The sequence below is a fragment of the Girardinichthys multiradiatus genome, chromosome Y (genome assembly GCF_021462225.1).
Source record: "Girardinichthys multiradiatus isolate DD_20200921_A chromosome Y, DD_fGirMul_XY1, whole genome shotgun sequence".
Taxonomy (NCBI): Eukaryota; Metazoa; Chordata; class Actinopteri; order Cyprinodontiformes; family Goodeidae; genus Girardinichthys; species Girardinichthys multiradiatus.
Window position 1 is genome coordinate 10,792,020 of NC_061818.1, and position 23,678 is coordinate 10,815,697.

Below are 23,678 nucleotides of genomic sequence, written 5' to 3' on the forward strand. Positions count from 1 at the left end.
GTCAGGATCACCAATGTGCGAGAAAGCATACAGTTTTTTCTCCTATTATTTGTGGTCTCGTCAATTAGTGTGTATGATGTGTGTGTAGAATTAATAAGGATGTGACGTGTGTATTTACAGTGAATAAATGCAGCTGGCTGCACTTCCTCTGGCACGCACAGAGCAATACTCATCGGTGTGCATGTACCTGATTACCTATTATATCCTCGCATGAGTTCACAGGCATGTTATGTTTACATTCTCTACTGCGAGTGTTCTCCCATCTTTGTGTTTACATTTATATGTTATGTAACCACCATTGTGACAACGTGCAATAATCATCTGTCACTCTCCCATAATAAAGTTGTCAGTTCACAGAGCTGTTCTTCAGCAGCACTTTCAGTGACAAAGATATCCTGGAGTCAATTGCTTAAAAATGTACTCTTCTCTATATAATACGTGGCTTATGTTAAGCCACTCTAAGAGAACATTAATGAACAAACATCATCATGAAGACCTAGAAACACAGCAGACAGGTCAGGGACAAATCATACAGCGTTCTGTTCAGTCCACTGTCTCAAAAATGGGAAGTTTAGTTTACAACAGCAAACCTACCAAGGCATGGCTGTCCACCTGAACTTTCAGGCCTGGGTAGTAGAGCAATAATCAAAGAAGCCAAGGGGTAACTCTGGAGGAGCTGCAGAGATCTACAGCTCAGGTTGAGAGGAGAGTTTATAGTCGTTGACCCCATAAATCACTTTTATGGAAGAGTAGCAAGAAGAAAACCACTGTTGAAAGTCAGAAATGTGCCATTTACAGTTTGTCACAAGCCATCTGGTGGACATAGCAAACATGGAGAAGAAGGTGTTGTGGTCAGATGAGACCAAAATGAAAGCCTTTATCCTACATGTAAAATACTGTTTGTGGCAGAAAGCTAAAAGATCTACTGATTTTGGTCACCATCTGATTTGCCGCTCCATCTTTACAAGTGATGCTCAATCTATTGCAAATTTAGCATTATCACATAATTATTGGACCCAATATCAATATCATAAAGAACTACTTTGACTTGCAGTGAATAATGGCGCTTTTCCATTAGTACCTACTCAGCTCCACTCTGCAAGGTTCGTTACGTTTTCCATTCCAATTAAGTACCACCTCAGTGTGGGTGGGGTCGTCATAGCAAGGCACCCCCTCCTCAGCCACCAAGTACAAAAATGTCTGCATCTCGTCAATAGACCACGGTGTCGATTTTAGTGCTTCCATTTTCCTTAAAGTTGGGAGTATGCTCAGCCGCTGTTACCCACTGGTTGTGTCACTTGAGTGACACAACCAGTGACTCCACGCCCTAACCAAGTAGGAAGGGGGTGGAACCCCGGCCAAGTAGGTACTAATAAAGGGACTGGTACTAAGTATCCGTTACTTGATAAAATCCTAATAAGCAAGTAGAGCCGAGCTGCGCTGAGAAGGTAAACAGTACATGTTGTTGAGATGGAAATATGGAAACAATGAGTTTTGTTTATTTCCAACAGTTGAATAGGTAACTCACTCTATGGGTTTCCAGTAAATAAGAAGCAGAAAAACAATAATGCTGTTTTTTTAAGTATTTCCTTATTTATCACAAGTTTTATCGTCATCCACCAACACTATTACATGGTTCGTACGGCCTTATTCTTTACTATCTTAACTTCCCAAGACCCATATATTGCTTAACAATCTGAACCTCAGTTGTGCTTTTTATTTTATGACATTAGACCCACTCAAACTATGCAGTTCAGCCTCTTATCATCCTTCACCTACGCAGAAGTCTCTAAAATCCACAAATCAGTGTGTAGTTACAGGCAAAAAAAAAAAAGTTACAGGCTGAAGCCTGTTTTTTTTTGCTTGTTTGACTGAAATACTACACAGCAAAAAACTAAATTAGAATTACTCATTTGTGACATAAATGCTGTTGTCAGTCCCTGGTGTGTTACTCCATCGCATTAATGTGTTTGTGTTTTACTTTCCTCTCTCTGGTTATAATTGCACTGCCTTCTGTTCTAATAGCTTACTGCTCCCGTTGGTGATGCTTTGATTTGTGCTGATCTGGGATATGTAAAAATGCTCATCTTTGCAAGCACGATCTCATCCAGTCAAAAGCTGGAGAGAAACTTCATACATAATACACCAACTAAGGAGTTAACTGCACTGCTGAACCAAGGTGATCTTGTGCTGACTTCACTTGATCTGGAGTCAGGCATCAGCTGAATGTCTGAACAGGGGACCTACCACCAAGTTGCATTTGTTCAATTGGATTTTCTGAGGAGGGAGCAGATGCTGTTTTAGACAGTTCATCTGGAAATAGGGATGTCACACTTTTACTGTGACTCTCATCAAACAGATCTTGTGTGTGCATGTGTGGGGGCATGTGATTGTGCATCCTTGTCTTTCCAATGTGTGTGAGGCACACTTCTCCATGTGTAGGAAGATCTAGGATGCTTGTTGCCTAGCAACCACCTCTATGAAACCCTGTGTGTGTGTGTGTGCATGTGTGTGTATGTGTGTGTGAGAGTATTTGGGCTGAGGGTTTGCAGCAGTATCATGAAATCAGAATTTTCCCAGAGTTCTGCTGCAGCAGACTGTTATTGTTGACTGATTGAAGGTTGGTTTGTCACAGTTTATCCATAAAAGTTGTAATTATTTCATGGAACTATTTCAGGTGACTGCAGGTTAGTGATGTAATGGTTTTTATTTTATTTAAAAAAATGCCCAGTACACTGTTCCTTCCTATAAAAGCCTTGTTAATGAGATGCCAGAAAAAGCACCTGAGTGATCAGTTTGCTGTATGGAGCATACAGTGATGCATCATTGGCCCTACCCCACACTTTGTTGTGCACTGCTGCTCAGGTGGCTAAAAGAGGGGGCACATCCATCTTCCCTTGCTTACAAGAAAAAAACTATTGTTTTTAAATACATCTGTTTTAAATTTCTAAATTGTTTTCAACTATTAGCTTATTGGTCTTGCAATGAACCAGTGTCCTTATTCACACACATTAGTGTGAAGGATCTATTCTAACTAGGAACTATGCAGACTTTGGCTACACCACTCTACTGCTCTTAGCATAATACATACTAATACGGGTTTACCACTGATCAGAAATATTTGAATTACTTGGATTGGGTTAATTATTGGTAGACAACAACTGTTCATTAATAAAATACCCAGTATACTTCAATACTGGGAGTTTTCCTACCATTCACTATGCTCATGGAATAATCTCACTTGTAAAAGATACTTCTGATCTCAACGAGGGTTCCTAGGTAGATAAAGGTAAAAAATATTAGGTCATTGCTGTGATATATGAGTTGCAGTTGCAGTGGTGCATATGTGCAGTATAGGTGTTTGAGAGCTGCAGGTGGGGGAATTTTCCACCTCTCCAAAAAAAATCTGTGGCTGGCTAGTTTAGCTGGTGATCTAATTGTGTATGCAACAGTATTAAATAGGAGGTGCATTGTTGGAGCGTAGTTTTCCCATGACTTTGTGTTGAAAAGACAAAACAACAGTTGTTTCTATCGCGAAAATTGCATCACACAACAAAGTGAGCTAAGCAATAAATAAATCTAAAGAGCCTTACAACGTTTTTATTGTTACAATAATGTATTATAAGATCGGAGGAGGGGAGGCTGCTACCTTTCCAGCTGAAAATCTGATACAAAGAACTGTTTCTAGTGAAGGAACCAAGTAACCAGCCAGGGGAAGAGCACCTGCATATCATTAGAGTCCAACTAGGTAGGTGCAGATGTTTCTGAGAACAATTCGACTCTGAACTGAAAATATGTGCAACTGTACAAATTCCATCATCATCATCAGCTGTTTCCTGTTAGTAGCAGGTCGTACGAGTGTGCGGGTGCTTTTGTCCCATTTAGACAGTCAGACGGGTTTTTGGATTATACCTTGAGAAGGCGAAGTTGAAAGTGACCCGAATGTTACCTCAAATTAGTTTCCAGCTTGGATGGGGATTCTTTAGACCTGAGCATCGGTGAACCTGCCACATAGTGTCTACACAAGTGTGCCCAATGGAAACTTGACCATGGCTCGAGTAATAGGACCCATCTACTGACACTGACATCTGCTTTCTAGTTTAAGGTTTGAAGGATAAAGACAATCTAACCTTCTAAATATACTACATTCAAGATTGTGGGTCAATTAGCTGGCTCGCAGTGCTCTGACCCGCTTCCATCTAAATGTTGGTGAGCTGGATGGAAACAGCAACAGATGTGAAGCTAAACTGCATCCAATTCCCATCACTCAGCCATTCCTGAGCAGGTTTGATCTCTGGCAGAACATTTAGTTCCAGAATTGATCTATCAGCCTACTTTTGTGCATCTCTGTGTTGTAGGAAAGTTGGCTGGCCTGACATGGTGCTTATGGACTAAAGACGTGTGTAAATGTGCTTTATGGTCACAGAAATCTGCAGTAATTAAGTAATTACTTCCAAACACCTGAGCACCAGTGTTCCCTGTTTTAATTGTGCACGTGTCTATGTGTGTGAACTGTGAGCAGATGGCATTTGTGTGTGTGTTTCGAAGCTCTAACCAGGACGGGTGGCTGAGAGGTCAATGGGGATCAAAAAGGTCCTGCAGTCAACCTGCTCAGACATACACACACATTTCTTTGTCTAGTGCCTTTTTGTACAGTTCAACTAAATGCTCCTGGTTATTGATTTGTATTAAAGCATCAAAGTCATATATACTTTACTGCGAAACGTCTGTAGGCTTTCGAGTTTTTTGACTTTTAAAAGCTTATACCTTTGGTGTTTTTGATGCAGCAATTTCTGTGGCATCGGCAGAGTTATGTTTCAAAGGCTCTGTTCACACCTGGCTGATTCAGATAAAAGTTGACAGACTGGCGCGGCACTGGTGGTGTAAGGTTTAAGTGTTCGACCATGTGCATAGGCTATAGTTGTCAATGTGGCTGTCCCGGGTTCGGGTCCCAGACCCGGCGACCTTTGCCAAATGTCTCCCCCTGTCTTTTCCCTCTTTCCTGTCTACCTACTGTCAAAAAAATAAAAATAAAGGCCTCTAGTGCCACAAAAAAAATATTTTAAAAGTTGACAGACTAACACACGACAATTAAGATCTGTTTTCAAGTGATAAAATCATGTTACCTCCTTTACATGCAAATGAAAACATCTCACAGTGGGCTGTTATCACCAACCACAAATCTACTGATGTTTCTGTAAAATCACATATACATTAGAGCTACCAGTCAGGCTTTTCACAAAAACCAGCCAAACTCACTTTACATATAAGGTGTAACCAGACACTGCTACTGGAGTGATGCCACAAAGGTCACAAGATCAAGTGAAGAGTTTTAAAAATAAAGTGGACTACAATAGAATAGAATAGAATAGAATAGAATAGAATAGAATAGAAAGATACACACAAAAGTAGAAAATATAAAAAAGAAATACAAATAAGAAACTGTACAGTAAGAGCAAATATACAACATAGGGGAAATAATACTGTACAGTTATTAAAAATAGCATACTCAGTTTCAAAGAAATGTGGAACTGAGTAGAGTGATTTTAAAATATACAAAATGAGCATGTAGATATATATTTGTGCATACAAAACTATATATGTTCGTTCGTCGTCTTCCGCTTATCCAGGACCGGGTCGCGGGGGCAGCAGAGTCAGCAGAGACGCCCAGACGTCCCTCTCTCCAGACACCTCCTCCAGCTCCTCCAGGGGGAGCCCAAGGCGTTCCCAGGCCAGCCGAGAGACATAGTCCCTCCAGTGTGTCCTGGGCCGTCCCCTGGGCCTCCTCCCGGTGGGACGTGCCTGGAACACCTCCCGAGGAAGGCGTCCAGGAGGCATCCGGTATAGATGCCCGAGCCACCTCAACTGGCTCCTCTCGATGTGGAGGAGCAGCGGCTCTACTCCGAGCTCCTCCCGGATGGCCGAGCTCCTCACCCTATCTCTAAGGGAGTGCCCGGCCACCCTACGGAGGAAGCTCATTTCAGCCGCTTGTATCTGGGATCTCGTTCTTTCGGTCATGACCCAAAGTTCATGGCCATAGGTGAGGGTAGGAACGTAGACCGACCAGTAAATTGAGAGCTTTGCTTTTCGGCTCAGCTCTCTCTTCACCACAATGGACCGGCACAGCGCCCCCATTACTGTGGCAGCCGCACCGATCCGTCTGTCGATCTCCCGCTCCATTCTTCCCTCACTCGTGAACAAGACCCAGAGATACTTAAACTCCTCCACTTGAGGCAGGAACTCCCCTCCAACCTGAAAAGGACAAGCCACCCTTTTCCGGTCAAGTACCATGGCCTCGGACTTGGAGGAGCTGATCCTCATCCCAGCCGCTTCACACTCGGCTGCGAACCGCCACAGCGCATGCTGTAGGTCTTGGCTAGAGGGGGCCAGCAGGACCACGTCATCTGCAAAAAGAAGAGACGAAATCCACTGGTCCCCAAACCAGACCCCCTCCGGCCCTTGGCTGCACCTAGAAATCCTGTCCATAAAAGTTATGAACAGGACCGGCGACAAAGGGCAGCCCTGCCGGAGTCCAACATGCACTGGGAACAGGTCCGACTTAGTGCAATGCGGACCAAACTCCTGCTCCGCTCGTACAGGGACCGGATGGCCCCTAACAAAGGGCCCCCGATTCCATACTCCTGGAGCACCCCCCACAGGGCATCACGAGGGACACAGTTGAATGCCTTCTCCAGGTCCACAAAACACATGTGAACCGGTTGGGCAAACTCCCATGAACCCTCGAGCACCCTGTAGAGGGTATAGAGCTGGTCCAGTGTTCCACGGCTGGGACGAAAACCACACTGTTCCTCCTGAAGCCGAGGTTTGACTATCGGTCGGACTCTCCTCTCCAATACCCTGGCGTAGGCCTTACCAGGGAGGCTGAGGAGTGTGATCCCCCTGTAGTTGGAACACACCCTCCGGTCCCCCTTCTTATAAAGGGGGACCACCACCCCAGTCTGCCAGTCCAGAGGCACTGTCCCCGACCGCCACGCAATGTTGAAGAGGCGTGTCAACCATGACAGCCCTACAACATCCAGACACTTGAGGTACTCAGGGCGGATCTCATCCACCCCCGAAGCCTTGCCACCGCGGAGCTTTTTAACCACCTCGGTGATTTCAGCCTGGGTGATGAAAGAGTCCAACCCCGAGTCCCCAGCCTCTGTTTCCACCACGGAATGCGTGATGGCAGGATTGAGGAGATCCTCGAAGTACTCCTTCCACCGCCCGATAATGTCCTCAGTCGAGGTCAGCAGTCTCCCGCCCCCACTATAAACAGTGTTGGCAAAGCACTGCTTCCCCCTCCTGGGGCGCCGGACGGTTTGCCAGAATCGCTTCGAGGCCAACCGGTAGTCCTTCTCCATGGCCTCACCGAACTCTTCCCAGGCCCGAGTTTTTGCCTCTGCCACAGCCCGGGCCGCAGCACGCTTGGCCTCACGGTACCCGTCAGCCGCCTCAGGAGTCCCACAAGCCAACCACAGCCGATAGGACTCCTTCTTCAGCTTAACAGCATCCCTTACTGCCGGTGTCCACCACCGGGTTCTGGGATTGCCGCCACGACAGGCACCGCAGACCTTACGGCCGCAGCTATGGGCAGCAGCATCGACAATAGATGCAGAGAACATGGTCCACTCGGACTCTATGTCTCCAACATCCCCCGGGATCTGGTCGAAGCTCTCCCGGAGGTGGGAGTTGAATACATCCCTGGCCGAGGGCTCCGCCAGGCGTTCCCAGCAGACCCTCACTATGCGCTTGGGCCTGCCAAGTCTGTCTGGCTTTCTCCTCCTCCAGCGGATCCAACTCACCACCAGGTGATGATCAGTGGACAGCTCAGCCCCTCTCTTCACCCGAGTGTCCAAAACATGCGGCCGAAGGTCTGATGATACGACAACAAAGTCGATCATCGACGTCCTGCCTAGGGTGTCCTGGTGCCAAGTGCACTGATGGACACCCTTATGTTTGAACATGGTGTTCGTTATGGACAATCCGTGACTAGCACAGAAGTCCAATAACAAAACACCACTCGGATTCAGATCGGGGAGGCCATTCCTCCCGATCACGCCTCTCCAGGTGTCACTGTCGTTCCCCACGTGGGCGTTGAAGTCCCCCAGCAGAATAATGGAGTCCCCGGGAGGGGCACTATCCAGCACCCCCGACAGGGACGCCAAGAAGGCAGGGTACTCTGCACTACCACTCGGCCCGTAGGCTGAAATGATAGTCAGAGACCTCTCCCCAACCCGAAGGCGCAGGGATACAACCCTCTCATCCACTGGGGTAAACCCCAACACGAGACGGCTGAGCTGGGGGGCAACAAGCAAACCCACACCAGCCCGCCGCCTCTCCCCGTGGGCCACTCCAGAGTAGAAGAGAGTCCAACCCCTCTCAAGGAGATGGGTTCCAGAGCCCACGCTGTGCGTGGAGGCGAGCCCGACTATTTCTAGTCGATATCTCTCGACCTCCCGCACAAGCTCAGGCTCCTTCCCCCCCAGCGAGGTGACATTCCACGTCCCTAGAGCCAGCCTAAGCATCCGGGGATCGGGCCGCTGAGGTCTCCACCTTCGTCCGCCACCCAATCCTCTTTGCACCGGTCCCTCACGGTTCCCCCTGCAGGTGGTGGGCCCACTGGGGGATGGCCTCGCATCTCTCGTTCGGGCTTGGCCCGGCCGGGTCCCGCGAGGAGCAACCCGGCCACCAGGCGCTCTCCGACGAGTCCCGACCCCAGGCCTGGCTCCAGGGTGGGACCCCGGCTCCGCCGTACCGGGCGACGTCACGTGCCTCGATATTTTGTTCTTCATGAGGGGTTCTTGAACCATTCTTTGTCTGACCCATCACCTAGAGCCTGTTTGCCATGGGAGACCCTACCAGGGGCATTTAGGCCCCAGACAACATAGCCTCTAGGATCATTTGAGCACTCAAACCCCTCCACCACGTTAAGGTGACGGTTCACGGAGGGGAACATATATATGTATGTAAGACTATTTACAAGAAATGGAAAAAAAACTGTGGGCTGCACAGGGGTGCAGTTGTATGGAACGAGCGGGAATAGAAATGAATGGATGGAAAGAAAAAAAATAGCGAAAACAGCAGGGATATAAACACTTATTGAGTTTGTTGGGATCAGTGATGGTTAAAAGTCTAACAGCTGCTGGGAGAAGAATCTGGGATAACGCTTTGTGCACCTAGGATGTAGCAGACACACAGTAGCGCATACTTCACCTGATGTAGTGATATGTTCACAGCAGGTGAATTGGACATTTTAGACAAAGATATTGTGACATTTTGGGACCTCATGGATCCCATATTGCTTCTTGAAATTATTAGAAACATTAAAAACACCTACGCTACCGTTCAAAAGTTTTAGACACAACTTTTCATTTATGTTTTCATTTATGTGGTTTTCTTTATGTTTATGACTATTTACATTGTAAGTAGATTCTAACTGAAGGCATCAAAACTGTGTATGAACACATATGGAAATATGTAGCAAACAAAAAATTGTAAAAGAACTTTAAATATGTTTTATATTATAGATTTCTTAAAGTAGCCACCCTTTGCTGTGATTCATAGTTTTAATGCCTTTGGTGAGAATCTACAATTTAAATAGTCATGAAAATAAAGAGACCCAGTGAGAAAGTGTATCTAAAACTTGCACACTGTAACTTTAGAGGCATTTCTTGAAATTATCTTGAAGTTATCAAATTAAGCCAACATGTTCTTTTATAGATGGGGGGAAATCAGTTCACTTTAGCAGCACTGGACAGAAATATGTGAAGGCAGACTCTTGATCAACTGTCTGTAGCACAAAGGATGAGAAAATAAATCAGAAAGAGAAACAGAGAGGTGAAGGAAAGAGAAGCAGGAGTTGTGAGTATCGTGCTGTGTTTTCCACTCTCTTTGCCAGGGTCGGGAAGAGTGACAACGTACGGAGAGGCAGAGGAAGGCCAGAGAAATGAAAATAAAAGTTCATGTTGCTAGGATGCTTCCTCATCTGTCTGCAATTTAACAAGTCTGACTCTTAAGTCACTGAACAGTAAACTTCATTTAAAAAAAAACATCTCTACTCAAGACACATATAACACAATAACCAGTTATGAAAAACAAGATCCTCTTTCCTCGACCATGAGAATAAAATTTGTCTGTTTTCACCATGGGAAAGAAAGCTGAGAATCAGCAGACTGTGAATAATCTCCTCTATGAACTCACATTATCCGGTTTTACCCTCACCAACTGTTTCATACTTGGCGCATGGATATTTCTGACCTTTTCTAGCGTGAATACGCACCATTGCTTAACAAGGGCAGTTGTAAAAAAGCAGCCTTTGAGCTCTCAGCAACCTTTGTACGTTCCATGTTGACTTGTTAAAAATGAGCAATGGATAAAAAACACATAGACGGTTAAATAAATGCCACTAAACTGAAACCGAAACTGCTCCCAAGTCTTGTTTAACACAGGCATTCATAAGGGTCCAAACTACTGAAAGGTCAGCCAGGATTATGAAGGTACTTAGCGTTTTGTTCTGCAGTTGAGTCCATGAGCATTTATTGGGGTGGCTCTTTTAAAAAAAGACACATTGCAAAGTGAGCTTCATTAGTTTTCATCGGTTCTGTGAAGGTCTCAGAGGTTTTAGTGAGCATTGGTGAACAAACAGCATCATACAACTTAATGAAGAAAGGTTGGTCAAAAATCTGGCCTTAATGGAAGAGTAGTTTGAGAAAAAATCTTAAGTACTGATTACAGTTTGCCACAAGCAATATAGAAGCTAACACTCCTGGAACACACCATCATCACACTGAACCGTGGTGGTGGCAGTATCATGCTGAGGGCAGGAGTTCTTTAGCAAGGACGGAGAAACTGGTCAGAGTTGAACACTTCCAAAGATTTGTAACTGGGGCTGACGTTCACCTTGCAACGGGGCAACAAGCTTGAACAAACAACCAAAGCTACTATGGATTGATTGAGATCAAAGCTTGCATTAGAATGGTCCAGTCAAAGTCGAGACCTAAATCTAATAGAGAATATGTGGGAGAAACTGGAAACTGATGTGCACAGACTCTTAGAGCTATTTTGCAAAGAAGAAGAAACGTTTCAGTCTCTATATGACCAAAGCTGGTGGGGACACAATGAAGGGTAACTCTACAAAGTATTGACTCGGGGAGGCTAGATAAAAATTAATGCCACAATTTTTTTATCTTTTATTTAAAAAAAAGTAAAACCACGTGTTCTTTCATTTCACAATTATGTGCTACTTTTAGTTGGTCTAATACAGAGACTCCCATAAAATGGTTTGTGGTTGTAACATGGCAGCATGTTGCAACCACAAGTATAGTTTTATTAAGGACTGCATGTAGAACACTATTTCCTCTTAATATTGTATTTTTTCAAACTCAGCTTGGGTTAGGTGCTCACACCGTCCAGCAGGTCTAACCAAGGATACTAGAAACCTTTGTCAGCAAGAGCAGTCCTTGTCCTTCCAGTTACCATGTGACCCAGAAAGGTTCCCATCTTCAGTCACTTCAAATAAGCCATGTTATGAAGCATGTATGCATTCTCTGGGAATGATGTGTTATATATGTGTGGTTACACTTCTACGTGTGTGTGTGTGTGTGTGTGTGTGTGTGTGTGTGTGTGTGTGTGTGTGTGTGTGTGTGTGTGTGAATGCTGTTATGCCTGTTTGGACTTGTACTAGAAGCCCCATTAGTGGCCATGCTGCTTATGTAGTCTGAAAGTAAAAACACTCAAATATTTATAACCCACCATGGATTAGTGACAACTCATTTAAGGCAACAGGGGTCCATATGCTTTTCTTATAAAAGCATATTTTTAGTTGCTACTGTCAGAAATAAGTAGTTTTGTTTTCTTAAATTTCCTGTTATAGCCTTCAGCAACTCTAAACATCAGTAGTATCTTTAGATTTTGTTCAACTTTAGAAACCCCTAACATAGATGGTGGTAATGTCTATATGTTCTCCTGCAGTTGGGAAAGGAAAGTCATGTCTCTCAGCCAATACAGAGTCATGATGGCACTTTTTTTTGTTCTAGCGGGTTAGCTATCATGATGCTTAGTGGGTTCAGAGGCAGATTTTGACACTAGTGGAGGCATTTTTTAGAAGCGTGGAGCAGGAAATGGATAGATGGATCAGGTATTTGTCTGTGTTCACAGGAATATTGCTTTTGTCTGTTATGGTAAGAAAGGATCATTGCCAAGAAGTAAGGCTCTCCATTTACTGGTCCATCTACATTGCAAGTCTCACCTGTGACCCCTCCATAAGAGGTCAGTCAACAATCTTTGGTCGAGGAAACCCTCCTTTTGGGATCATTTCTTTGCTTTCACTTCAGTTATCAAGGTCAAACAGGAATGGTGTCAGTTCTGCCAAAAAATAAAGACAGCTGGCATTATTTGGATTGCTATGTCATTTATTTTCTTGTCACATTGTTTATAGAATTGATCATAAACACAAAGTTTGATGTAATTGGTTGAATTTAACAAAAATGAAGGAAATCTGAGTTTTAACACAACATAACAGGGCCAGAGGCTTAGTTAGTTGCTTCCAACAGCTGCAGAATCATTTGTGTGAGTTTGCAGGACATGGCTTTTGCAATCATTAAATAGATATTAAATAGTAAAAATGGCATTAAGAGGGGCTCACGGGGTAGCAGAGTTCTGATCCAGAGTTAAGGTGTGAAGGCTCCTCCTCTGGTGGGAGTTCGGACTCAAGCCATCAATAATTGTCAATGAAAGTAGTCATTTGGGCATCTGGTTAGGTTGTCATCCTGAGGGCCTCTTTGGAGGTTTTAAAGCACATCTTATCAGGAGGAAAGCATGTAGTGGACACAAAATATGGTAGATGGACTACATATCCCTTTTGGTTGGGAAACATTTTGGTATCCCTGTCATGCCACCCAGTGTTTGAGTTTTGAGTTTGTGTTTTTGTTTATTATACCTGGTCCATTCCTTAGGTTACCCTTCTGTGTTTTATTTTAATTGACTTCACTCCCTTCAGTCTGACCCGCACCTGTTCCTAGTTCCCATGATAACCTGGTCCGGCTATTCATTTGTTCACCCTGCTTCCCCTGTTTGTATTTAAGCTCTTTAGTGTCCATTGTTCCCCACTGGTTCTTGGTGTTGTCTTCCATGTCATTCAGTCGTGTCTGGTTCTATAATTGTACCATGCCCAGATATTTGAAATTCTGTACTCTGGTCTGGTTGGAGCATGTCGTACTCCTGGTTTCCTACCTTGTCGTGTGAATAAGGATAATTAAAACTCTACTTACCTTAATCATCCGTGTTCGTGGAACGTTCGCTCCACTTTGGCCCAACCACAAACTCCACATCAAGACAGAAGGAACCAGCCCTATAGGCCAAGTGAGGAGGTTACAGAAGGGGTTCAAACAAGGAGCAATTATCGTGAAACTGTTCTTGCACCTCAGGAATTCTCCCAGCTCTCCATGGCGGAAATTAGAAGCAGCTAACCGCCTGAAGGACTGGTTGGAGTAATGGGGCAGCTTTTTCCCCCAGGATCCCCTGACCCACTACACCATCAAATTCGAGCGTCAGAAAGTTCTGGCCGAGATCGCTGCATTCATGTGGAGGCGTCCTGCTCCCTCCTCGGCTCCCCTCTCCACTGAGGGTCGGCACTACACTTTGGCTCCTGGCGTCGCCCCTGATCAGCTATCGTCGTTGCTGCCAGCTCCTGATTCTGTTCCTGGTCCTGTTCCGGAGGAGTCAGTTGACGAGCCGCCTTCACATCTTGTTCCTGTCCGTGAGGGGTTCGAGGACAGACTCCCTTCACTTCCTGTTACCGTTTCTGGTCCTGTTCCGGAAGGGTCCGTGGACGAACCACCTTCACAGCCTGTTTCTGCCTGTGAGGGGTTCGGGGACAGACTGCCTCCACTTCCGGTTCCTGTTCTGGAGGAGCTCGAAGCCGAGCTGCCTCCGCTACGTGATCCTGTTCCGGAGGAGCTCGGTGACGAGTTGCCTCCACTCTTCCTGCCTGCCCCGAGGGGTTCGAGGACGAACCGCCTCTTCTGCCTGTCTCTGAGGGATTCGGGGATGAGCTGCCTCCACTCCTGGTTCCAGTTCTTGCTCCAGAGAAAATCGTGGACGAGCTGCCTCCACCTCTTGTTCCCGTCCGTGAGGTGTGCGAGGACGTACTGCCTTCATCAGCTGTGCCTCAATGGTTGCGCTGCAGGTCTGCAGGGCTCCGCCGCAGATCTTCATGGCCTCACCAAGGGCTCCAGAGGTTTCTGCACTGCTCTTCAGAGCTCCATTGTGGTTCTGAGCCTTCCGAGCTCCACCGCCGACTTCGTGGGTGCTTCTGGTTCTGACACCGGCCTCCTGACAAGCTTTGTCGCAGACCTCCGGAACTCTGGGTCTGCAGGGGATGGCCTCCGGGTCGCCATCTGAACTCTGTGCGTGCACGGGATGACCTTCGGGTCGCCCGCCAAAACTTTTTTTTTTCTTTTCGTTCTTGTACTGGTTGCCTACCTTGTCATGTGAATAAGGATAATTCAAACTCTATTTACCTTCATTCTCCGTGTTCCTGGAACCTTCTCTGCACTTTGGTCCTACCACAAACCGCACATCATGACAATCCCACTGGAGGGGCCAGAGAGTGTCGCTAGAAAGAGGGATGTCTGGGTTTTCCTCCTAAACCTGTTATCTCCTTTTCCTGTGATAGCTATAGAGTACATTCTTCCTGATTATCATATGATTAAATGCATATTATTAAATATTAATATCTGTATCAGTAAGCCTCATTTATCTAACCAGAATGTAACCTTCAACAACTGCACTGCAGCTGGCAGCTGAAAGTTGACAGCCTTGTAAGATTGCAGTCTGGCTCAATTACTGCTTCCTTAGTCTCCTCCTGAATTATGAACAGCTGCAGACATTTTGCTTTTTTAGCTGTTCATCTTGCAGCCATCTAGCTGACTAGTTTGAAATAAGACAGCTCCAAGGATTTTAGTAATAGGATAAACTATCCAGCTGACGCTGACAGTAACTGCTTAATAATTGTCACCTGATTAGTTTGGTAAGACGCTGTTTTCATTCACAAACCTCATAAAAGCTGCTGACAGTGCATTTTAGAGTTGTGTGTGATGTAACATATGGCCTGCAAGGTAAACTGTACAAAGCAGACCCACAAATGTTTGTTTGAAAGACTTTACAGTTCATCCTGAACTGTCGGGTGCTTCTGTGCTACAAGGACACAGGGGTTGTCATAGATGACTGGCAGTCCCAATCTTAGGAGGTCAGGGGGTCATGGTCAGTGACTGATTAAACGAGCAAAAACAAACACTGGAGTGTGTGTGTGTGTGTGTGTGTGTGTATGGGTGTTTTTTCTCTGTTTTGTCCTTTTTTGGTAAGAAGCCAGTCATTGTAGTGAGCCTAACTGTGAGCAAAAAAAAGAAGCTTCTCGAGACTCTTTGAACTGTTTCTTCTTCCCTTTATCACAACTTCATCCCACTCCAGTATGAATGCACATGCAGTTGTATTTCTCATACACACAGGATGTGTGTTGTGAAAGTCCTTGTGTTTGTGTCTATGTAGGAGTGAGTGAATCCCTGCATTGAGCAGCCAGAAATAGTTTGTAAGGAAATCAATGTTTCTCTCGCAGTGGCGCTAGGAGCTGTCTCCTCGACAATAGAGGGACTGTCCTGTTTCCTGCACCCTGGAGTGAGAGTGTGTGTGGAATGAGGGAGAGTTCAGGCCTATCTGTGCTGTTCCAGAGTTCTGCATCGTCAGCTAAAAGAATTTATAAAAACAGGCAGAGGATGAAAAATAATGAGGGTGAAGGGAGCATCATGTTGGGTTAGTCATCTTGGAACATCTATATATGAATCTTTGGAGGTGGAAGCAGGCAACGCTGTTTGTGAGGCCCTTCAAATGGTCTTATTAGGGACAGAGGGCAGCCTCCTCACCTATTTCTTTTTCTGTCAACAAAATTTTTTTTATACAGGTACATTATAATAATAATTGATTTATTAATAATAATAATTATTATTATTGTCTATTATTATTCAAATAATACCTAATACTAATAATAATAATTACAGTTATTATTATTATTATTATTATTATTAAAATAATACTTAACAATTATAACAATAATAATTATTGTTATTATCAATAATAACTATAATGATACTATTATTATTAATAATACTAATAACATCAACAACAATAATAATACAAAAATTATTGTTATTATTATTATTATTGAAATTATTATTATTAATTATAAAAAAATAGTATTATTCTGTTTATTTCAGTTTATATATTAAGCCACGATTCACAAATTAATCTCAGTGCACTTTACAAAAACAAAAGATCCAGTTTGTGTTAAATTATATGCATTCTAGTTGGATCCTAGTTGCAGTAAAATGCAGTCAAGGTCACTTTGTTATGCCAGTTAATAAAAGGTCTCCATTTGAGGAAGTCCGGGTGATTCCATTGAGACATTAATGTTGCTGCAATTCCTCATACTGACCATGCATGTGGCAAACAAGGCGAATTGACTTTGAGACTTTCTCTCGAGTTACACTTTAGTCTCAAATATTAAATACTTCTGACTTTACTTAAACTTGTGCCCTAAAGTCTTGAGACTTGACTCGGACTCCTGGTCTGAGACTCAAGTCTTAGTAACAGTTTTTATCTCGGTTAATGAACGGCATGTGAACAATGGAGTGGAGCTGCTGCGCATGTTTTACTGTGAACGGATGAGCTAGATTATTAGCCAGTAACATTGGTAGATAATGTAATGTTATTAACTCATAAAAACCTGTTCATGTTAGCTGTAGCTTCATATTAATGAACACTGTATTAAATGACTTTGGATCGTTTAGAAAACAAAATAAACGTAACTTACCTCTGACATTCTCTCACTGCTAAGCTAACTGTGTCATTACATGAAACCTTTGGCTGGAAATATTAAAATAAAAGCAGTTCCTTTTCTGTTCATTCAGAAGTTTAGCACTCAAACACTTTATTTACTTATTGCTCTTAGTCTCAGAGGGAGCTTGGCTCAGCTCAGAGGGAGGAGAAGAAAACCCTCCAAACCACATTTATTGCAATATATAATGAGGGAGTGGACAATATGAAGCCAGGAATAAACATGTGCTGACTTAGTCATAGAGACAAAAATTAATTCATTTGATTCATTCAGAAATTCAACATGAACAAGTTTTAATCTCTTTCTATTATTGTTCCAAGCGCATAAATGCTGATTTATATTTCTGATAAGGTAAATATTACACCTGACCAAAAATAATATAAATCAGCCGTTAGCCATTTTTCTGGATTGTAAATTAGATGGCAAACAATTTAAAGATAATTGTTAGTAAATTAAAATGATTGAAAGATAATTATTAAGTGTTCATGCAGCAATTTAAGCCTAAGGAAAAACAATACAGGTTTGTAATCCTAAGCTACAGCTTTGCAGGGTTAGAGGTGCAGTAGATGTCATGGATTTAATGAGAAACTGTTTATTTCAGTTGTTAGAGGCCTGACTCTTACCTGGGGTGAAAGACTTGAGACCTGACATGAACTTGGAAAATTAGTCTTTTGATCATCTCTGGCAAGTGGTGACAGTGGAAAGGAAGTGCTTCCTATAAACAGGAAGACAACTCCTGCATAACCTGGCACAGTGTGAGCAGCCATCTGCCACAATCAACTGGGGTTTTGAAAAGACACAACAGACAAACAATAAGAACATTCAGTGGGAGCAGGAAGCAAAGGGGGCAAGATGTAGGGGTCCTAGAAAAACCCAACCTCGAAGGATTTTATTCAAAATTCATGTGACAGATCATCAAAAAGTGGTGCATAAATCTGAGTGGATGCAAAATGTTACTTGCTGTCCAAAGATTTTTGTGGTATTTGTATCTTGCTGTGGAGATGCTTTTCTTCGGCAGATAGGTGGATAAGCACAGGGCAATCCTAGAAGAAAACCTGTTAGAGGCTGCAAGAGACTTGAGAAACAGCTAATTCGGTAAAAAAAAGCAACTTCTCAAGACTTACAGATATAACAGAACAAACCATTAAAAACAGCAATGATCCCCTTTTCTCCTCCATGACGATAAAAATAGCCCATTTGGCCATGGGAACAAAAGCTGAGAATCAGAAGGCTGAATAATCTCCCTTACGAACTCACAGTATCCGGTTTGACCCTCACCAACTGTTTCATACTTGGCGTATGGATATGTCTGACCTTTTCTTGCATGCATACGCACCAATGCTTAAGAAGGGGAGCAGTAAAAAAGCAGCCTTTGAGCTCTCAGCAACCTTTGTGTGTTCCATGTTGACTCGTTGAAAATGAACAATGAATATAAAACACACTCCATGCAGAAAGACATGGGTGTTTTTCTGCATGGAGTTTGCATGTTTGTTTGTCCTGTGTGTCTCTGTGTTGCCCTGCGATGGACTGACGACCTGTCCAGGGTGTACCCCGCCTCTCGCCCGTAGACTGCTGGAGATAGGCACCAGCTTCCCTGCGACCCTGTTGGGAAGAAGCAGGTATACAAGATGGATGGATGGATGGATGGATGGATGGATGGATGGATGACCAGTCTAATACAATTCCAATAAATAACATTGACATTTGTGGTTGTAATGTCAGAGAAAGTTCAAGGGTTAGAATACTTTGGCATTGCACTGTTTAACAGTCTTGGGAAATGCAAGCACATGTGTGAAATCCTCTAATCGGTCTACTAAGGTGAAGAGAGAATTCAGTCACCTCCCCCGTGACACCACCCTGGCAGCTAGTGGAGGGTGAATTGAAGGATCATACCAATTGCTTCTGTTCCTTCTTTGGACCCTAAGAATGCATCCTTCTATGGATCAAGTCAGTTAAGTCCAAGTTTGCTCCTCGCACAAATAATAATTTGAATTTATAATTTTAATGTTGTTCATTTACCAATGATTTAATGGAGAGAAAAGTAGCTATTTTGTCAAACATGAAAATAAAAGCTGAAGTAATGTAGTTCATGCTCAGTCCAGTTTGTCTCTGAGAACTTTGTGCCAAGAAACATTTGCAGATGTTTTATAATGAATGACAGTTTTATGACTGTACCTGCTGCCAAGCTGGCCAATATTTACATTTTATTATTAAACCTGGATTTTTCTAAGTCAGTTTAGAGTGAAGGGTAATTAAATGCATTTTTGTAATTTTGTAGCCGTCTGTCTTTGCCAGCGAGGCACTTAGCTGTTTCGCACATTGTGGAATCAGCAGAACTGAAAATGTGAGAGTATGTTGAAAGTCTGCAGCAAAGAGGAAGTCACCGCTGGAAGTCTGCCAGTTTCCGCAAAGCATCACTGGTAAAGATGTGTAAAAAGCTTTGAAATAAAATCTTCCTTTGCTGTAGTACTAGGTTACACTGAAACATTTGGAAACGAAATGCAGCTTTTTGCTTGAGTTTGTTTATTTAATCAGGTTGATTCCATGGCCAAATGTTATCCAGCTGCAATGACCCATTTTCAGTTGACTGGCAGATCCACTGGCATTTTTATTTTTAAAATCTTCTGGTATTTCCAAGGGTTGATGATGTCATGCCTTCTAAAAACGTTCACATGGCCTTTGGAAGAGAAACAAGCCCAAAGCATCACACATACTCTACCATACTTAATAGCAGGCATGAGGGGTTTTACCACATCTGTATCTTCCTGGAGTGTCCCTTGCTGAAAGCAAAGTGTTAAACCAATCAGCTCAAACCACATGTTCTTAACTTCCTATTAGCATGTAGCAAACTCAGCATGCTGACATTTATAATGGTAGGGCAGAGGTTGCTTTTTTCTGTGCCTCACAAATAGCTGGGTGCCAGAAAGCTTCTAATGGTTGTTAGAAGCTCTTACAAAATAAATGTAAAATGTATCTCAGAATTATAAATTATATTTGTACAAAATTGTGTAAACAGAGGAACTTTGTTCTTTCAGGCATCTGGAAGCAGTATGTTTTAAAGCTGCAGTAGGGAGTTCTGAGAAAACTGTGGACTTAGCCTGAAAGTTTGAACAAGCACACATTACAGGTCCCTCCCCTAAGCTCTCTGCTGTGCTACAGCCCTCCCTCCACAGCTCCTCCCCCACAAATGAGCCACACCTACCACATTCACTGGTAGGGTTGAAAAATCAACTATATGCTTTACACTGACTATGGCCTGCTCATACTTTGAATACAAACTTGGTCCTCAAATCATTAGCACAGTGCCATTGGTGCGGTACGCGCTGTGCAGGGGAAGGGGTGTGAGCAGCGTTTAAATGAGCGTGATTGACACTGCTAAGACATTCCTCCTGGCTCTGATTGGTTGTTTCTGACTGGGAGTGGTGTATTTCTGCTAATGGCCTCACTTTGATTTTTTAAAAGATTATCTGTCTCATATTCTGAAACGTCTCGGTCTCTTTTTGTGTACACGGGAAAAATGGAATCTCCCTGTTCAGGGGAAACCCTGGCATTTGAACAGTATGACTGATATCAGTAGAAATGACATAACGGATGCCGAACAGTTTAAAACCCACAGAAGATGAAGATATCAACAATAACAATGGCGGAGTGGAGAGTACTTATGGTTCTCCAACAAAGTGCTAATTTTCTCCCCCATTTTAATAATTCCCCCCCATTTTGTATCCCATTTTGTACTTTTTTCGCATGTTAAATGTCAAAGAATGCGTTCTAGTGGCATGGCGGGGGAATCACACCCATTTCATGTTTCTACTGGTGCCATGTGTATGGAAATTATAATTAAAACATTGTCATGTAGATGTGTTAACAAAAATGGGAAAAAATCCCATTTTCAGTCGATTGTTATTGTGTGAACAGGGTCGGAGTGTATGTAATAGTACGACTTTGAAGACAGTACTTTTAATTCTGGCATTTAACCAATAGAAATAATCTTTTTGATAATCCTGACTGACGGAAAATGGGGAAAGCTTGTTCATTCTCTATTTTTCTTGTGTTTCAGAGCTCCTTGGTTCTACGAAGAAGGTGAATGTGAACTTTCAGGATACAGATGGGTAAGTTGCCGCCCCTCCCCCTTCTCTCCTGTGCTGCTTATCCATTTCCATCAACCTTAGTATGAATCTAAATGTACATTCCACCAGAAGCATTAATATATAAAACATTTATGTAATTTTACCTACATTTTGCTTAGTTGTACAGACCAAAATAGCGTGCTTAACTTTGTATGTGTTACACATCTATGAAAATATGAAACAGTTGCAGTGTTTGGTTTCATCCAAATAATCTCCTCTAGCTTTCACTTTAACATCAGCTAACGTCTGAAACAACAATCTGAGTAATATCGGCTATGGTCAATAGAATAAAACAATTGAAACTAACATCTTAACTAACATTTTAATCTCTTTAACTGATAATCCTTTCCAGACTGCTTTTACAGGATTAAGTGCAAGTTGATGACCTGATGTTTGGGATGTTTTGGTGTAATGCATATATAGTTAATGCATTTTGTTTCCTGATAGATCCACTTGCAGCTCAGTTATTGATTAATGAGCCTCCACAATCACAATTTAATTTCTCTTTCTGCTAATTATCTGGAGACTCAGAGTGAACGAAGTAAAACGGAGAGAGGAGAGAGATTTGTTACTCTTCAGTCCACGGCAGTTACACAGCGTGTGGCACAGGGGGTTTGATGTTTAGTGATTTAAATCACTTGATTTTCCCTTAATCAGCTCTGACCACTAATCAGCAAGTCAGATGCAGATAAGTCAGGTTTTCTTACCGTTCCTGCATGTTCTCTGGTGCTCTTTGTTTTGAGGTAAGTTCCTCCACTGCTATGAGTGTATAACATTGAATTTCTGACCGGTTTTCTGTGTTTCTATATCAGTTAGCTTTGGGTTTAGGATGTGCTCATTCAGTAGAAGCCATTTTCCTGCTTTGTTCTTGCTGTTCATGTTATAGTCTTTCGATGTCTCCACTTACAAATATTTCTTTCCATTATACCTACAACTCCAACAAGAGAACCTGTTTCTGTTTACCTCTTCCAAATTGCTGGCTTGTTTTTACACGCCGGTTATCTGTTTATCATGGACTTTTTTTGCCTAGTTTATTGTTTTCCTGTATCTTTGTTTAGTTATTATTTGTTTTCAGGTGCATCTATTGGAGATTTTTGGTCATTTAAGTCAATTCCCTGAGGTGGGTACACATTGACGTCTTTTGGGAGAAGACTCTTATTTCCTGGAATAGTTGACTTCCAGCTTCCTTTTAAATAGCTTCTTACAGCTGTTTGGCATCCTCCTACCTTAGCACTAAACATCTCAGTGACACTGAGTACAGCTTGGAGTTTCCTTTACTCAGTTAAAATCGAGGAATTGTGTTGTCAGTTTGAGCTGCTAGCGTTTAGTTTAGGTGCTAGCAGCTATAGAAAAAAAGATCAGATTTTTTTCTATTCAACTGGCTGGTCTCTGGTCAGGGCTGGTTAAGCTGAAAACCCTCCACCAGATTTATTTGATCCCAGCTATTTCTCTTCATAATTTCCTGGACGGTTTGGGAAATGTAAACACTTCAACTTCAACAAAACCTTTTAGAGCAATGCTGTTGTTTGTACTGTGGCTGTGGTCTTTGGTTGATGACATTTTCAACATGTAGACTTACTGCAGTATATGGTACAGATGGTGACTGGGTTGGTATGGTGGCACCGCAGTTTATCACAACAGGAAGGACTATGACATCCAGACTGAAGACTGTCGTTCAGAAGTTTCCATGTTCTCCTTGTGCATGCATAGGTTTTCTCCAGGTACTTTAGGCCTCTCACGTTCCAATAAACATGCGTTTTAGGTTTATTGGAGATTGTAAATTTCCTGTTGGTGCGAGTCATTGCTTATTCATTTGATATGTATTACTGTTCTCCCTGTGAACGACTGGTGGCTTGTCCTAGTTGTAATATACGCCTCGCTCATTGACTGCTAGAGACTGACAGCAGCCCCTTCCTCAACCCTGCAAAGGACGGACAGAGATAGATAGATAGATAGATAGATAGATAGATAGATAGATAGATAGATAGATAGATAGATAGATAGATAGATAGATAGATAGATAGATAGATAGATAGATAGATAGATAGATAGATAGATAGATAGATAGATAGATAGATAGATAGATAGATAGATAGATAGATAGATAGATAGATAGATAGATAGATAGATAGATAGATAGATAGATAGATAGATAGATAGATAGATAGATAGATAGATAGATAGATAGATAGATAGATAGATAGATAGATAGATAGATAGATAGATAGATGTGACTTATGCAAAAACATGCTTTCATGCTGAGCAGTTTGCTGAAATGCTAGGGAAACACCAGTATATTTCCTCTTTGTTTGATATGACATGTTGTGGCTTGTAAAATATTTCAAAGGGGTTCCAGTTTATTGTGTGACAGATCCTAAAAGCTGTTCACAGCTCTTATTTTCTTATTTCTTATTACAAAATTAATTAGTACCTGCCATTTAGCAATCAATAGTACCACTATACATATTAAATAAAAAATATAAATTATTAAACTAACTCCTGTCTGAATCAGTGGCTCTCAAAAGCTACACCTATAGTTGCCACATACTTTAAATTGGGAATTTTATCCTGTAAAATTAAACTGAAAAATAAACAGATTAAACAGATAAACAGAAGTTTTTGCATAGTTGTGCACATCCTTAATCTAAATGCTGTTTTTT

At 42.7% G+C, this 23,678-nt stretch overlaps 1 protein-coding gene across 3 annotated transcripts in view; it reads left to right on the forward strand.

Moving 5' to 3' along the window:
- The window catches only part of LOC124863797 (caskin-1-like), a 149,833-nt gene that overhangs the window by 52,187 nt on the left and 73,968 nt on the right, over positions 1-23,678 (forward strand). For all 3 annotated transcript variants that reach the window (XM_047358288.1, XM_047358289.1, XM_047358290.1), the window contains exon 2: positions 20,949-21,000. In XM_047358288.1, coding sequence (XP_047214244.1) covers positions 20,949-21,000 — 52 coding nt within the window. The remainder of the gene's footprint in view (positions 1-20,948; positions 21,001-23,678) is intronic.